The 18,574-nt window shown below is 39.5% G+C and overlaps 1 protein-coding gene across 1 annotated transcript; it reads right to left on the bottom strand.

The window, feature by feature from the left end:
- Positions 1-222: 222 nt before the first annotated feature.
- On the bottom strand, positions 223-10,794 carry lrrc4bb (leucine rich repeat containing 4Bb). Its single transcript, XM_059324735.1, has 3 exons — positions 10,465-10,794; positions 6,027-6,623; positions 223-5,915 (listed from the first exon to the last, which is right to left on the bottom strand). The coding sequence occupies exons 2-3, from the start codon at positions 6,267-6,269 to the stop codon at positions 3,933-3,935; spliced, it is 2,226 nt and encodes a 741-aa protein (XP_059180718.1). The 5' UTR covers positions 6,270-6,623; positions 10,465-10,794; the 3' UTR covers positions 223-3,932.
- Between the last annotated feature and the right edge of the window lie 7,780 nt (positions 10,795-18,574).

Here is an 18,574-nt window from a genome sequence, read left to right as displayed (position 1 = left end):
GTTCTGTAGCTATACAAATGGACAAAATATCATGGGACAAACACAAATTTCAGCGCATTACCAGTAACCACAAACCATTCATGAGAACAGCATCCAGGGGTACAAGGGCCCACTGTGTAATCTATACTCTTATTTTGAAGGTGTGTTTCCTGTTTTAAGTAAGTGTTGAAAAGACACCAAAAAAGAAAAAAGAAATAACAAAATACAGTGTCAACACAATAATTGTTAGGTCTTTTTTTCATTTTGTTTTATAAAATTTCACGCAATAACTTATTTGAAACATCATCATGTTAAACTTGTTAACTCATTTCTCATTTAGTTAGTTGTGGGTGCTCTGCAGGATGAAATCACAACAAAGAATGAAAGTGGCATATGTTCCTAATAGCAGAAGAACTCCTTTACAGTGGGCGTAAAATCCAAGTCACAGAAGTAGCAAACAGTGAAATAATATACCTCTCAGTCATTGTATGACAGTCATTGAAGTGCAAGTACAGCACATGTTGATTTTGCTAGAACTGAAGAAATACACTCTTCTGCCACACTGTGTACCTGGATGAATGCGTGAAAAAAAGTACATTTAATGACAATACATAAAGACCCAAATTGATAATATCACATACCGAGATACAACCAACAACTGGAAAATAAAAAAGGAAAAAAAACAAAACACAAAATGACATTTTTTTATCGTTATCTTGTATTAAAGAAATCTAAATTTTTCTAGAGCTTAACACTGTTTTCTCTCTCTCTTTTTAAAAAGCTTTTAAAACGGACCCAGATTATTTTTTTCTTTACATTGTTTTATCAAACAGAACAGCTTACCTTTAAAGGACCAAAAGGTCAGTCCATTTCTTGTCTTGCAATTTGGTGTCTCAGATATGATAATCCTTTTCATTAAGGAGCTTTGCTTCCGACAAACCAAGAAATGTCATCTGGGCTGAAGCATCCATTGTAAGCAACGGATGGTGCAGAGGATACACATATGCCAGAACTCCATCTGTAGCCAAGCTGCATCAATTCACCACCATATATATAATACAGTGAGGTACAGTTGCCCAATATGCACATTTTCAGACTCCAGTCTTAAGCTTGTGATCGTCATTAAAAGGGGGTTTGTCAGCGTTTCTGCTGGAAAATGAGCCTCCCTTTAAATCGCAACAATATGTACAATGGCAGCCACTATACTAAGTTGTAACAAAGCCCATCTGCATTTCCTCCAAATGCTAATAATAATGATGATAACCGTGCATCTTGTGTGTAATGTCCAGCGGTATGAAAGGAACATTTCTGTGCCCATTAGTTGAGTCACCATCATAATAAAACACAGCTATAGTAGCGTTCAGGTAAGAAGATTTGTTCCACGGTTAACATGCAGGAAGGCACCCCTCACACACAGCACACAAGGAGGTATCTAGTATGCTCTTTGAAATCCGACGGCAGAGCCACCAAATGTAGCACATCAAGGGAGCGGCCCATATGTTGTGTCTTTAGCCTTCATTTATATTCTATTTGTGTCTCCATGGGGCTACAGTTGAACCCTGCCCACTAGATCTGTCTGTGGGGTCGCAACACATTTACATTTACTATGCTTTTGAATGAGATTCACGGACCAAAAACACCCAGTTGTGAAAATACATGGCGGTTATTTAGACAACCTGAGCCCAGATCATTTGCATGTGGTATTCAACCAAATATTCTTCTAAAAGGCAGCTTCGATGTTTAGCATTGATGCAGAAAATGTCCCTTTCATGGATTAACCTCTGTGACAGTGCAATCTGGTTGTGTTTTGTTCTGTTACCGTCATTTATATTATCATCACTATTATTACCATTCCTCAGTGTTCTTTTCTACCAAATAGTGTGGGCTCGTTGCTGATAAGAAAAACCATCATCACTCACATAAAACAGCTCATATATATACTGTATATATGCAGGTCTGAGGGAGGGGTGCAACAGAAAAAAACAGCAAAATCACACACAGAGCTGTATTACAGTCGAAAAACCTTGTTGATATGATTTTGTTGATAATACTATCTCAGGTACATTTATCTAACTGGAATAACTGGTCCAGTTTGTGCTCAATTGCAACAAACATTTTAGGTTCCTGCTTGATGATACAAAAAAAAGAGATAATGTATTAAATATACCTCGTTTCTCAATTCTTCTTCCCATTTCATGAAAGAATAGCCATGGGAGAAGCATACTGAGGGCAAATTTCAGACAAAAGTGCCTTCATTAACAATAAATCATCTTCTAGTTTTGTTTTAAAAAACCCTTGTTTTGGAAAAAGCAGTAGTGTCTGTCTATAGGAGAGTGCCTAAAAGCCTGTCTGAACATGTTAATAGAGCAGATGGCACCTATCATTACCGTGTTGACTAATGGCTGAACCACAAACCATACATTCAATCCAGGTTTAGCATAGAGGCCTGCATAACGTTTCACTCGTTACTCATGTGGTTGCCATATTGACTGGCCACAACCCAATATATGATTGATTTATTTCACACGTAATGATACATGGCTAGACAACTGTACACATTATATCAAACTAACAAAAATAAAGAAATACATAGTTGAAACGCAAGAAGCGTAAATGGCATTTAACATATGAAAGTTACACTGTAAAAATGTGGATCTTACAATTGTCATACAACCAGACATTATTATTATTAATATACTGTACATTTCCATTCATTCCAATCATCCTAAGATGGATGTTTAATCCCTTCTTGAATGCTGCTGCAGATAGATGTCTAATCATCCTGATGACAGCATTATATGGCATGATTATGGTAACCATGAGCAAGGAGGTCATATCAAATTCCTGTCTAAAAGCAAATATCTGGCTACTGATCTGATTCAAATAACACATTGTCAACACTTTATTTTACCCATACAGGCTTTGCAAGAATTACCTTTCTTTGTTTGTGGAACATCGTTTTAACCATTATTTGATGCTGGCATTTAAGTATCAGAATTGTTCAATTCAAATACCAAGTAGCTGGCTTTTACAAAATACATAATACACTCTCAGAACACAAAAGTTTGTAATGATTATTACTGAAGCAACAGAAAAAAGTTTGTCAAACAGAGATCTGCATTTACTGTTCTACAACCTAAACGGACTTTATGTCACAAAGCCAATTCAAAGATTCACAATGAGTGTTGCAATTGAGCCCTTATGTTTCTGAGAAGTAGCCAAACTTAAAACATGTATCATAACCAACCTCCAACTATCGCCGCCCCTGATTATTCACAAAGAAACAAACTATACCAGCTTACACATCCACCCCAAAATATCTCTGCATCGGAGTCTGCAATGATACATATTTAAATGAAAATATATTTATATAATTTGTGGATTTTTCACAGTAGTTTGTACTGCACTGTACCTTTTTGTCCATCTATTTATGCCTACATAATTGTCACCTTGAGGGAGTCTATTGAGTCACTTGAGAGAGAGTGTGGCTTGTGTTTTATGTTGAAGAAAAATGTCTCTTGGATTTTTGTTCTGTAATATCTCCGATCTTCAGTGTGGTAAGTGCTGTGCATGTCTTTCAACTTTGCTGGCCAACAACAATTTGGGGACTGATTACTCTGAAAGGCTAGTTTTTTCCCTATGAGAACACAGCTTGTAGAAACTGCAAAAACATTTGCTTTGGCACAGATTTACATTGTAGCAATGTCCATTCCTTGATCTCCATGGCCATGATCGTTACTACAAACACAAGTGGCCCATTGTGGTAATCCTTGGCTCAGTACACTGTCACGGATAAGTCTATGTGTTTGTGTATTGCCGTGTCAGTCTATCCTCTCTCCTGGTGTAATGTCAATGCACTCTAGTGTCTAATCATTCCGCGCATAAACCCAACATCAATCCCCTCTCTGTCTCCGACTCTTGCTCACTCTCTCTCTATACCCTCGCTTTTGTTTTTAGATCTGAGTCTCTTGGACATTTTCCTTAGAGCTCCCCTTGAAGAGAAGAGGCTCCATTTGGGGATTCTGGTTCTGGCCCATGAATCCCTTGATCGATCCATGTAAGCCCATGGTCGGCATGGGGAGAGACATCGGCATCGGTGGGGACATAGAACAGGGGTTGATGTTGGTGCCATTGCCTGATGAGGTGAGATTAGACGTAGAGATTGGGACTGAGGTACAGGAGATGGGGATATCCTGGACTTGCTGGTTCTTGAGGAGCCCTCCTGGTCCCATCCCCTCGCCAATACTAAGACCCATCACGTTGTTGTTGAAATGATGGGTCTTGTAGTAATGGTTGAGAGTATCCGTACGGCCAATGTTGGGAAGGTTGACTATTTCTGTATGATGTATCCTTAGGGTTCCATCTCCGCCGCCAGAATTCATCGTTGAACCGCCAGAGATGCCGCTCCCGGCCCCGGCTCCGATCTCATCTTCCACATTGACAATCTCGATGGCTCTGGCGGGCCCGTGGTGCTTGTGTAGCTGGTGCTGCTTCCGCAGTTTATAGAAGACCACCAACATTACAGCTGCCATAAAGGTAATGGCCACGAAGCAACCAATGATGATCTTGGTTGTTTTCATTACATCATCCAGGCCCGGTATGTTAGTTACATCCATTATAGGCACAGTCACTGTATTTTCAGTCGCTCTGTTGGCTCGTGGGGACAGTGAGGAAAGAGAGGAGAGAGAAGGCGATATAGTGATGCCAGGACGGCCTTCTAACACCCCTCTTTGAACAGTAGGATTAGGGAAATCTATGAAGGTCATGTTAATATCCTGCCTTGCTGAGTTCTCCTCATCTCCTCTCACTGTCTCTACTGTTTCTACAGTGACAGTGGTGAAGTAGCTGTAGCTGTTGCTGGGGTCTGAAGCAGATACGTTGAGCACGGCTGTCGCAGTGGTGTTTCCAGCGGAGTTGGTTACCATGCAAGTGTACTGTCCAGTGTCCTGCACGGTCACGTTTGTGAAGTTCAGTGTTCCGTCGTGAAGCACTGAGATCCTAACTCGGTATGATCCGTGGGTCATCAGAGTGCCATTCGGAGTGAACCAGTTCACAGAGGTCATCGAGGTTCCAGTACGGCATTTCAGCTCAGCAGCCATGCCCTCAGTGACATTAAGGTCAGTGGGTGGCTCAACGATCACTGGGGCATAGCAGGTAAAGTGGCTCTGGTCTAGTTCCCCAATGTATTTGCCTTTTATACCTGGGGGCGCATGGCATCGAGCACAACATGTGGTGTTGCTGGGAACTGTTTCTTTCAGCCACCAGCTGAGCCACAGCACATCACAGTTGCACACCCAAGGGTTGTGATTGAGATGTACCCTCTCCAACTGGTGCAAAGGGGTGAAGAGGTCATGGGGCAGAGAATGCAGGGAATTGTGGGAGAGGTTGAGCTCCTCCAAGTTTTTGAGGTCATCAAAAGCATTGCGTTCAATGACAGACACTCTGGAGTGCATTAACCACAGCTTGCGAAGTGACACTAGGCCCTGGAAGGACCCGGGCCTGACTATCCCCAGCTGGTTCCCTGAAAGCTCCAACTCCTCTAGTCGTACTAGTGGGGTGAGGTTAGGGATGTCCTTCAACCCGCACATGCCAAGATTCAAGAAGCGCAAGTTGACCAGACCTTCGAAGGCAGCCTCCGAGATGAAATCCAGCTTCCTGAGTTCCCCTAGGTCGAGACGGCGTAAAGAGGGAACACGATGAAAGGCAAATGCCGGCAGTGTCTCGATGGGGTTGTTTCGTAGCCATAATTCCCTTAGCTTGCTGAGGTACTCGAAGGCTTGTGACGGTACCACTGTGAGACGGTTGTCAAAAAGCTCCAGCGTGTTGAGGTTGGGAAGGCCATTGAAAGCTCCCACCTCAATTTGCCGGATGTGGTTCTTGGAGAGCTGGAGGATTTCCAAATGCCGCAGGTGCTTGAATGTGTCAGACTTGATCACCTGGTGTGGAAACAAAAACATGGAGGCATGTTGTAGCAACATCAGAATTACTTCTGTCAACATTAATTTCGTCTGAATGTGGGCTTTGTTGCAGAATGAAGCCATATTTACCTGAATTGTGTTCTCTTGTAGATTGAGGTATCTTGTGTTCTCTGAAATACTGTCCGGGACTTGATCTAAACTCTTTCTTGTACAGATGACACGGCTCGCCTGATTGGAGCAGGTACAGGGGGTCGGGCAAGGGGGTGCTGCCTCTGTCAGCTGAGGTCCATGGTTGTGAAACCACAACAAAAGCTGGACCAACCAGAGGAGGGGGGAAGGGGCACAGGGGCTGGTCACCATGACAACACGCATGGCAACTGAGTCATGACCCACCCCTATTGCTATGATGTTGATAAGTCACCTCCAAACAGGGGAATTTAAGTGATTATCTTGATATTCATATTTTAAGCTCTTATTCTGTTTTTTTCCTGTCACTTTAAAAATGGAGAAGAAAAATGTAATGTTATATTGAAGACTCTATGTATCATTAATAGATTCTTATTTAACTTTGCTCATGCTTCTTTGACTATCAAACACCTTGTTCTTTTCAACAAGTCATTTTAGGGAACTCTGTATTTTTTGTTCCCATGACAATTATTAGAATAGAAACCAAATTTTGGGGGAAGGGTTTGCTCTTGGAAGTGTTGTCTCTGTGGAGGCTTCTCACTGTAAGGGGGAGAGAGAAAAGAAGAGAGAGGAAGGAGGTCAAGCAAGTGCACAGTGCAGCTTTAAGATATTAGCCTAGCACATATATGCATGTATTCCCAGAACTGAATCTTAAATCTTAAAATATGACAATGCCCCACGTCACAACAAGCTTGGTCAGGCTTTTCTTTCTTTCTTTTTTTTTTAAAGAGGTGGCTTTCAAATTGTGGCCTGTAGTCTAACTGGTGAGTCAGCTGCCATTTTCTTCATAGGTTGAACTTAACATCTGGGTCATGGTCTGAAATGGCCACAAAATTCTAAAAACCTCAAGCTGGGTCACCAGCCAACGCTGCAGCAGACCCATTAGGCCGGCTGTCTCATTGTCCACTTTTTGATACTCTAGTCAGATACATAGTGACAAAAGTAGAATCTCACATTTAAAAGTATGCCAAGTTGTTGAATGCAATTACAACTGCTGTCGGGATTCATCTAGACCTTAGGTTAATGCAGACATACGTGCAATCCATCGTGAAGCAGCAGCAGTAATTTAGCAATTAAGATATGAAGGAACGATTATTGACTCCTGAAATGTTATAGCAATCCACATGCTGTGTGCAATAAGCAACGCACAATCAGACAAGATCTGATAAACCAAACATGGAAATAACAACTAGATTGTGAAGAGAGATTTTTTTAAAATGTGGTTTTGTAATACATAAGTGTATTTGTGAGTCTTTGGTTTAGAGCTGTCAGCACAGAGAAGGCTGCAAGCATCAGCAGACTCACTAAATTTAGAAAATGTTGGGCCGTTTCCCTTTAAATGATTAGACCTGAAAGAAAGTCTTCATTGTTTTCTCAAGCACGTTGTGTTCGGCACTATGACTCTCACAGTCACAAGCCTGTGCTGTCTGTTGAAAACAAATAAGAATAATCTCTATTAAATGTCACTTATACGTCCTCTTTGTTATAAATAAAAACAATTTGTATCAGTTCTTGGATGCATTTTCCTAACATTTTTTTCTACTATATAAACAGGTTATTTTTTTAAAAGGCTCCATGGCGGTCCTTAGCATCTCCTCTCCTATGCAGCGACGATGCATGCGCTCCTAGAAACACGGTTGCTGTGGCAACCTGCTCACTCACCATCTTGTGTTTTTACTGTCCAGTGCCCTATTCCACATTACTGTGTTTAGCTGAGCCTGATGAGCATTTGCTGTTAAAAAAACTGATCAACAAGCGCCTTTAGGGCCTAATTCAACAGCATATATTTGACTTAAAACACAAGATTGATCCCAATCACAGCCTCTAGAAATACACTTGATAGAAAATAAACAATCTTTTTACTCAGTACATATTTATCTAGAGGGATAAAATATGGAACTATACATTCAGGGAGGCCCGATAAAGCACACAGGTGAACCTTGGCCTTAATATATGGCCCTCAATATCACAATAGAGGAAACAGATTTGCCATGAATCTTAATACATACAAGGTCTGAGGATTAGGTCAACATCAGTCTCTATTAAAAACATAGCTCTGAGAACAGCTATTAAGAATGCTCATAAGGGAGTGTATGCTAAAAATAGACTTTTTAGATGCTCTGCACATCCCACAGACACACACACACTCTCTCTCTCCAACACACATATATTCACACATCCATATCTATAACCGTAACTGCCACAGAGAAATAACAACACGTCTCCAATAGGGGAAAGAGAAAAAAAAAAGTAGATTAATGAATACAAATGCTGGAGCCTTAATGTTACTATATGCAGCACTGCTCATTATGGTGTTCTTTACACTGCTGTCCTTCCTTGAAGAGTCTCCTTCTCATCCCAATCCAGCAGGTGATTAAGCTGCTCGATAATTTGAATGACTTGAAAAAAATAATACATCTCTCCCAGACGTCAGAATTGTATGTGATCCAGAATGTGGGTTTGATAGTTAGGATGTTTAGCTCAACAGAAAATGATTCAAGGCAGCATCAAAACAAGAATTGATCATACCAGTGCTTCATACACTGGTACATCATTACATACACTGTTAGAGTAGTGCCTTTTCTTTCTTTTTTATATTTTGGATTGGGACGTTTTGAACAAATTAGCTGATAAATGTCCCCACCATTGTTGGGATGTACAAATATATTAAAGAGGTAATTTGTTTTTCACATGTGTAAATATCAGAGTTAGGCACCTGTATTGAGTCAAAATATATGCAGATATTGATCTAAATTAATAGTCTTGTGTGACCATTATTGCATCAGTGCAGGAAAGATGCATTTAGAATCAGATAAGGCCTTAAGCAGCTTTCAGCAATGAGTTATCTTGTGTCTTCCTGCCTCATTATAACACTCAAGAAGTACAAAAAGTACATTCCATTTTGTCTTGGCATTATGTTGCAAAAGTCACTTGGGGAGAGAGAGGGAGGTCCAGTAAAAACAATCAATGTAAAACACCACACAGGGTAAAATCGTATGGAGGGAGAGACCTTGAATCTGTCAGCAGCAGGACGCCTGTTGCCTTGACCTCCCATCTTCGAGTTCTCCACAAGAACAACAGCACACGCCAATGATGGTCTTTATTTTTAGATTATTACACCTTGACTCATCTCAGGGCCAATTCCTTCGCCAGCGGCCTTCATCCTCATCCTTGTGCAAAATGACTTGCCTTTAGGTTTATGACACGGTTGAGATATTGTTTGTTTTTTTACCCCAACTCAAAGGTATTTTCTTTCTCTTTTTTGATCTTTTTTTTTCCATGTCAAGAGCAGATTGCAACCATGTAGATATTGATTATTCGATCAGGCCTGAGAAAGCGCTCAGTCGTGAAAAGACAAATTAGCTGCAAGCTGCTGACCAATTGCTACAAACCAATCACATCATCGTAAGCGCCTGATTGTATCAATGCCCTGCTCAACACAACAGAGTCATTAAGGTTTATGGAGAGGCAAAAATCGTGGTGTTGTTTTCAATAAACACCGAGGCTCTGGGCTGTGGGATTGCTTCCTGTATGCCTACACAAGGCCCAATTAGACCTCATGTATTTACAGATGGTCGAGATGAACACAAAGCGACACAGGTGCAGAAGGGCCAACATCATCTGCTGTAACTATGACAACACTAGATTGATTCAGGACGTGGGAATCAGGGTAGGATGGGACGCATATCACCAGTATGGTAACAAATGGAGGAAAATCTCAGGTTTATTCCAAATATTTCCCAACTTTCAGCTCTTGACAGTTATATTTTCCCCATTTTCTCTCATATGGTGAAATAAAAAGAAGGGGGGAAAGTAATTACCTGACCATTTCTCCTGCAGACGCAACCTCTAATCTGCAATCTCTCCTCATCATATAGCCTCTAGCATAATATCTCCTACAATTCAACAGAATGGCCTTATTCATCTATGCAGCTGCGCTCACTACGGCGCACCTTCTCGGGAACGCAATTGAAATTCTGAATAGGCCTAATTCTGCACATGCTGCATTACAAAATGGCTTGCATCCATTCTCTCTTCAGGGTAATGACAACATGACTGCACCCAAAAACAATCCATATAGGCTCTGGGATTTTTTTTATGTCTCTCTTTTTATTTTTAACAACGTGTAGACACACAGGCTTACATAAGGAACCATGTTATTCCAATACATTTGCGAGGACTGCCACAGCTTTAATCCACCGACATCGACTGGATCTTTTGCTGATATTAATTATTCACTTCAGTTATTATGAATCTGTGCACATTTTATCATCCAATCTTCTCGTGACTGATTTCGGCATCCATGCAGATTAGGTAACATATGCAATAATTACGCCGGCCATTTCAGTCCCTTCTACCTGTACAAGCAATATACACGTACCTTAATGTTTCGGCGGCTGCGGCGTAAGGTCGATGTTTTCTCTCCCCCTCTCGTCCCTTCTCCCGATCGCCAGTTTTTTCCAACCTCGCTATCTATCTCTCCTTTTTTCCTCTCTCCCCCTTAAATTGATTCGCTTGTTTCCACGGCTGTGAGCTGGCTCTTGTTCCTTGTAGGCTATTCCGCAGCGCCAACGCAACGCGGGGGGCTACAGTGATGGCAGGGTAAAAAAGATGAACACAATCCACACTCACACACACACACACTCACACACACTCACACATACACACACACGAGGGGAGGAAGGAAGAAAAAAAAAGAAAAAAAAAGAGATCAGATTAAGGGTCGTTGGAGAAAATGATGTTAGTATTATCACATTTAGGGAACGAGGTCTGGGACGAGTGCATCTATGCGCCTTATCATCCTTGGAGAGGAACGCAGGCAGCAAACGCGACGGCGCCCGGTGGGCAGAGCATTTTGCGTCCAGCATAAGCGGCTCTTTACGCACATTCCGTATGTTCCTGTCTGAATCCCACTAAGGCAGCATTAGAAGAAGAGATGAAGCACCAACGAGTTATGGATTTCTTTAGATGATGCAAATAAACTCTGAATGTTGCATTACAGTCTGGCTTTTTTTTTTTTTTTCATTTTCTTTCTTTTCTTTCTTTTTTTTTTTTAAGTCTGCAGATTTTATTCCAGATCCCAATGCATCACAGGCTTTATGCATGTCATGAATATAGTCACATATTCATTAATATGACTCAGCAGCACTCAGGATAAATCGAGTCAGTGTGTTTCTCTTTATACTGTCAAATTTTAAGCTTTTTTTTTGTCCAGTGTTTATCGTAGAGACCTGTTTAGTGTTCACGCCAAAAACATCTGCAGTAAGAAACATTTCTGCTCCATTGAGTCTTAAATAGTTGTGTAGGGCTACTAATGTCCATATCTATAATGAATGTGCAGTGCTAACACATGCATTTTACTAATGGCCAGCTAAGATTAAATCTAGCAAACTAATGAGGTCTGTTTTCTGCAGTCTTTGCATATGAGTATTTATTTATTTTTCCCCCTAAAGCACTTCCCACTGGTGGATTTAAAGCTGTGCATAAGGAAGCCACCATCACTGTGACACTATTTCTGTCAGAAATAATCCAGACATGGAGAGACACAAACCTTCAGATATGTCTGATGTCTGGAAATGTGCATGTGAAGTATTGGTAAAGCAGGTTCCAGAGTTTAGGCTAAGATCTTATCTGATCTTAGATATGCACCAATTTTTAAATCACATAAATATTTTTTCGATATGCATTGACCCCTTAAAGTCTGCACTATGAAATTGTTTTTTTAATGTTTATTTAATTTTATGTATTTTTTTTCACTGTCACTTATTACACTATATTTATTCTGCTTTAATCTTTTTTACACTAGTTTTGTGTGTTTTTTTATTTTTTTATTTAATTTAATTTTATGTATCCTTTGTACTGTTTTTTTATATTATATTATATGAATGTTTTTTACCCTGCTTTTTATTACATTTTTTATTATTCTTTTTTTTAATATTATGTAAGGTTTTTTTTACATGTTTTTAATTCTATCTTACATAGTTCTTAGTTTTAATGTATGTTTTTACACTGTTTTGTATTATATTTTACACTGTATATATTCTATATTCTATATATTTTACACTGTTTTTTAATCTTTTTGCACATTTTTATGTAAGATTATATAAAATAAGATTATATTTTACACTGTTTGTATTCTTTGTATTTTTTTAAATAATTATATTCAAATTTATTACAAGTGCTCCTCATTTTTCAGTGTATGTTACTCATCTTTAATATCATATCACTCTTTGTTTAATTATTATTTTATGTGCTCTGTAATTTACTTTTTATTATACAGTTATATTTCATATATTAATCTTCCTAGCGTTTATTAATATAAAGCACACTGAACTGGCCTCATGTATGAAATGTGCTATAGAAATAAAGTTGCTATTGCTACTAGTGGGCTGCTGCAAGTTTTAATTAGTGAATTGAAAAGAATGCCAGCAGGTTATTAGCCAATAAAGAAAGCTTTAGTCAGTCTTTCTCTCTAAGTGGCCTCTCTATATCGATCTTGTCATGTGTACGTCCACATGTGTGCATCGCTTCAGCTCCTGTATTATCCTTCTCCCTGTCACAAGCATTTATTTCACTTCAGATTTAGTGCAGAAGAAGATCGGCATCCCTTGTAGCTTTGTATCCACTACTGAGTTTGTAGGTATAAATAAATTTCAGTACATCTTTGCTCTGTCTCAGCTCACACTAAAGGTCAAAGGACAGAGAAGGCCAGTTATGCTTCAGAAAGACCCCCAAGATATATACTCTCTCTCCTTCCCTCACCCTCTCCCTCCCTCCCTCCATCCTCCCCTCCCTCCCCGTGAATGCCGTAGTGAGCATTGTTCACGACCACTAGCTTTTGCTGAAAGCTGCACAGCAATGAGGTCTCTGTGCCTTTTGCCTCTCTCTTCCTCTCCCCTCCCCCTCCTCTGCCTCTCTCTCTCCCTCTCCCACCCATCTACCTCTTCCCTCTCTTTCTCCCTCTATCTCGCTCCCTCTATTAAATTTCCAGTCACACAGTGGTGCAGAGGATATTCCTCCTTTCCCCTCTTTCTCCCTCTTCCCTCATTCCCTATCACTCATGCTGAAATCTTAGCCCACATCCAGTCTCTTGCCCGACCCTGGCTGCCTTTCAGTGCTCTCGCCGTCTCCTCTCTCTGTACATCTTTTTGCCTTCCAACCCCCGCGCCATTTAAAATGATTCCACGGCGCCCATGCCAAACCCACCCTGTGCCTCTGCTTCCCCCCCCTCTTTCCACTCTATGTCCTCACTGTGTCATTGCACATTGAATCTGATATTCCCCTTATGCATGTATGGTATGCTTGTGTGTGTGTGTGTGTGTGTGTGTGTGTGTGTGTGTGTGTGTGTGTGTGTGTGTGTGTGTGTGTGCATGCACCCTTGAGCGTGTGTGTGTGTGAGAGAGATGGAGTGGAGGGAGGGAGAGGGACATGCATTTGTGCACAGTAAATGAACAAACACTCATCGCTGTATTGCTTGTGTCATCAGTACAGGAAGGCTCTTGGAGTAGAAATACAGCGTAGAGAGCTAATCCTACTATCCAGAGGACAAGTGCATGGCATTTCCAATACAACCCAAACCCCATAAACTCTTAATGCTGTGTTAGGAGCCACGGGGGGAGAGGAAGGGGAGGGCGATGAGGATTTGGCAGCAACATGCTAGTGCCAAGACATATGTGGCATGCTGATAGCGCCAGAGAGGTGCAGCTCACACTGCGAAGAAGCTTTAGAGGGGTGCTGATACACATCCATCACTTCCATCGTTTCAGGATACTAGCTACAGGCCTCGCCACTCTGCAAGTGGGTGGTTGAGTAATTGCACGCAGTTCAAAGCAAAGATTAAGAATGTGGATAATTTTTTGTAGCAGTAGCGCTGATGTTAGATTCGGCTTGAAGAGCATTAGTGATCCGTTTCATGGCCCCGAGCGTCCAATTGGGATTGTGAACAAAGTGATATTTTTTGATGGTTATTTTTAGAAATGTTGCAGAAAAAAGTTGGATTGGTGCTCATTGCCATCTGTGCAAGAGAATAAGAGATATACAACGGAGAGTTTCGAGTTATTCATGGTGACATTCCTGTGTGTGTGTGTGTGTGTGTGTGTGTGTGTGTGTGTGTGTGTGTGTGTGAGTGTGTGTGTTAGAGACACAGAGAGGGAGAGAAAATAGAGAGAAAAATCCTAGTGTCACAGTATCTTAGCAACTGCCTCCATCTCCTTGGAGACAAGAGCTGACATCATTTCCTGTCTGTGAGAACTCACTTTTGGTTTGTACACAGTGTGTTTGTGCGTATGAGTGTGAGGGCACGTATGTGTGTGTGTGTGTGTGTGTGTGTGTGTGTGTGTATGGTTGGCGTGTGTCCACGTTCATATGCAGATGTGGGGCCTGCAGTATGTGCACCGATGCAAACGGGACGTATTCTGGTGTTTCAGGCAAGCGTTCAAACAAAACATCGCTCTGTTGGAAGTCAAGAAGAAAGACAAAAAAATCTGTAAATTTCTGCCTTAAGAGTTACACTAATATGGATTTCCACTTAGAAAGGACTTTTGTATGTTTTTGAACTATTATTTTAACAATTAAGATTCTAAATCTGCTGTAAAATCATAATATCAACACCTGCACTTGTTGTATTTTCAGCTTTACATTGATTTTTCTTTCCTTTAAGCAATTTTGAAGCCATTTCCTTAAAGTTAAGTCCATAAATATTGCTTTTACCCTGAATTACAACAAGTGTTTCAGGAGACATAATGTTAAAAATGTGGCATAAATATTTGTGTGTGTGTGTGTGTGTGTGTGTGTGTGTGTCTGCATACTTTCACAGCCAAGTTTATGCAGTTTTTGTTTGCGAGTAATGGAGTATATACAGAGTTTAGCAACAATGTAAGACTGTGTGTGTTTGTAATGCAGAGAAAATGTCATCTTCAACTGCCATCTTGTGAGCAGTGGAGTGAAGTGCAATGAGAAATAAATTCTCAGCTGTTTAAGTCACTGTTTCATGTTACATACAGCACATTTATCACTTATATAACCATCAGGTATTTCTTTGTATTCACAACCTTGGAACAGAAAAACAAGATTAATGTTACCTGGCCCATTCTGTTTAAAGTTTCTGTAAACTTTTGACAAGGGAATAAATAAGATCAATTTTAAACTGTGGGGCTAATTTGCTTCCTTAACATCTTTTTTTACACAAGTGGGAAGAAAACATCCAAAATACACATTAAAGTGTTTATTTTACTACACTTTGTCTATTTGCGTATATAGATTTGTCCTAAATTTACAGATAGTTAGCATTAAATAATGTCACATTTGTATATTTTTTAAAAAAAAATAAAAATAAGAAATCGACTATTTTCTTGGTGATATCAATGAGTAAAAAACTGTCTGTCCTCATCATCTGTTGAGTCTTGTATGTGATGTATGGAGAAAATGTTTTATTTTTCTCAAACTTTGAGCCAGAAATTAAGGTTTTTACAGAGGAGTTTATATATCATTCATAGCTTGATTTATAGAAAATGCCATTCCTAAAAACTACAACCTAGTTGCCAGAATTATTGTTGGCATTTGCACATTTACTGAACCGCTGCAACCCATCTCAAATTTTAAACACATTGTTAACATTGTGGATTTAAACACAGAATACTTGGTCATCTGGAAAAAGATCAGGGTTTAGGGACTGTGGACTAAATTTTTCCTCTATTATTATTATTATTCATTCATTAATTCATTCTCCTTAACCGCTTATCCGCACTTGGGTCGAGGGGGGCTGGAGCCGATCCCAGCTGACATTTGGCGAGAGGCGGGGTACACCCTGGGCAGGTCACCAGACTATTGCAGGGCTGACACATAGAGACAGACAATCATGCTCTCATTCACACCTACGGGCAATTTTAGAGTCAACAATTAAACCTAAGTGCATGTTTTTGGACTGTGGGAGGAAGCTGGAGTATTATTATTATTATTATTATTATTATTATCATTATTTTTATTTGTGCATTTTTTCCTGTGTTCTTGACAATTTATATTCATTTTATTACGAAAAAAGTTAAAACTAAGGGAAATGTATCAGCAGGACGTTATGTAAGCACGTTTATTTTGCTATGAATACTAATCTAAAAGCTGTTCAACTGCTGTTGATTGTAACTGTGGGCCTAAAAATATTATTAATAAAATAATAAATAATTAAAATTAAATATATATATACATATATATATTTATATATGGTTTAGGGTAAAAAAAATTAAAGGAAAAACGACAATATCATGGATGCAGTTTTAATACATATTTGAAAAGTAAAACTACTGGATGCAGGTGAGTTGGTGATGTAGAGTATCATGTAGCATTATACACGTTTACGTATGGAAGTCAATATACTAGGTAACCTAAAATAACTGATTTTTGGTTTCATCTGTGGTTTGCAGAAATAAACAATACCAGCGCTTATTTCTGTTGACTGGGCTGCAAACATTTAATTTTTAACGGCTGTTTTATGGAGTGATAAAAACGTTTGACTCACTAATACGTCAAAAAATGAGTTTGGCTTTATTCAACGTGCAGATTTCTGTTCTGATATTGATTCAGATTAGCACAAATTTATTAAGATAAGGCCTCATTTGCATACTTAAACATACAATTTCAGAAAACTTCTAATACAAAAAATAATTGTCTTAGTGTGAGTAACCAACTGGGAAAGTTTCATGGTGATATATTTTAGTGAAAATGTGTCTCGAAACAGGAGACTTGTTTATGCTGACCTTATCCTGAAACCACATGACACACGGACGCATGTAAAGTTGACGTCCTTTAATCAAGAGTGCTACTACAACACAATGGTCACTGTAACATTTGCCTCTAAAATATTCACTGACATTCAAAAAGTGCTCCCACATGGAAACAGAGCTGGCTTCAAATGCATTTGAAGGTAATGATTTTGTTTTGCAGATGCATTAAGCAGGAACTACAAAAACACAGAGAGATTGATGACACTATTAAAGTGTGGCCAATTCTGTGTTTACCCACTGCAGAAACAAAAAAGACTCTATAACCTCAACCCAACACTGTGAAGAAAAAAGAAGAAAACTTAAAAAGTCTCATTATCAAAGACCAGCAGCAATATGTTCTGCAGGAAGAACGGCTCTACTGGGATTACAGTGATTTTACAGCAGAGAGTTCAAAGATAACTGGCTGGTGACTCCAAACACACACAGGCTTGATGTTATAGAGATCCACGGCATTTAAAAGACAGAAGGTACACAAAGCATCGTCTCATAATGCACTTAAGGGCAATGTAGTATCATGATTGTAAGATGCAAAAGACGCGCAGGATGAAATAGCCAAGGAAAGTTTTGACTCGCCAAAAATCTAGGTCACTACATGAAAAGAATGCTCAGCTTTAAAGCATGTACTACAAGATTACTATTCCAGGCAAATATGAAGCAACAAATTCAGCGACACAAAGAGTCACACTATCATAAGATTAACAAGTTATCCCAGGGGAATCAGTGTCCAACAGTGTGCCAAGTTGATGCTTCAGCAGAATTTGTTCAGCAAAGCAATCAAGCACACAATTTCATCATTAAAGAAGCCTTTATCAAGTTGCGGAGCAGAAGGGAAGTCGCTGCTGCAAAACCCACATGGCAGACCACTATGACACGCCCAGCAAAACTATGCCGATTCTCCGTACTTACAAAATTAGTACCTTATCCTACAAAATAAAACGAGACGCTGTTTTTAAATGTGGCGATTGCTGTTTCAAACAAGTTAACGTTCTGAAATTTAACTATTTGTTGGCTTCAGGCAACAAAACCATAGTTTAACCCTCGTGTTACATTGCTTGGCTTAACAAGTGTAATCATCATATTAATTGAAAATGGTTGATTTCACATATTTGCATGTCTAGTTACATTGATACTGTTCGGGTCAATCTAACCCTGAACAGAAGGGGTTATTTGTGTTAATTTATTAACATCACTCCATAAAAAGGCTAAATAAAATTTTCAAAACCTCAATGTCATGTAAAACTATTGTATTTTATATGTAGGTGTTTCCAATGTACATAAACAAAGTTTTAATGTGCATTTTTCATGAGAACAAGTGAATTATCCTCATTGAAGCATGATGAGAGGTAAAAAAAAAAAACGCCATTTAAATGGTTAGTAATGGAGTTAATGATGACATATAAACAATGTTTATTCAGATTTTTTGCTTCCTGACACTTGGCTAATTAAATATGCCCCAGGTCAAATTGACCCACGAGCATTATTGCTGTTCCTGAGAAACGAACATAACAAGAGGGTTAAAGTTAGGATAAGTTCCATATATAACTTTCAACAGGACACAATCACCAGTCTCTGGTACTCTTGGTTGAAAAACGCGGTTTGCTTGATCCATACATGTGCCTTACGTCCAACCCATAGGGACCTATGGACAAAAACTTGTTGGAAAGCTTCTAAATTTCAGTTCAGACTAAAGTATGACAATAATGACATGGACTGACT

The sequence above is a fragment of the Centropristis striata genome, chromosome 21, assembly GCF_030273125.1.
Source record: "Centropristis striata isolate RG_2023a ecotype Rhode Island chromosome 21, C.striata_1.0, whole genome shotgun sequence".
In the NCBI taxonomy this organism is placed as follows: domain Eukaryota; kingdom Metazoa; phylum Chordata; class Actinopteri; order Perciformes; family Serranidae; genus Centropristis; species Centropristis striata.
This window is presented reverse-complemented; position numbering and strand designations above follow the sequence as displayed.

Bases quoted from the DNA above. Each gene is read 5' to 3' on its own strand.
- lrrc4bb (XM_059324735.1), bottom strand. From the start codon at position 6,269: ATGCGTGTTGTCATGGTGACCAGCCCCTGTGCCCCTTCCCCCCTCCTC. The intron at 5,916-6,026 runs GTAAATATGGCT...TTTCCACACCAG, and splicing joins TACAAGAGAACACAATTCAG to GTGATCAAGTCTGACACATT.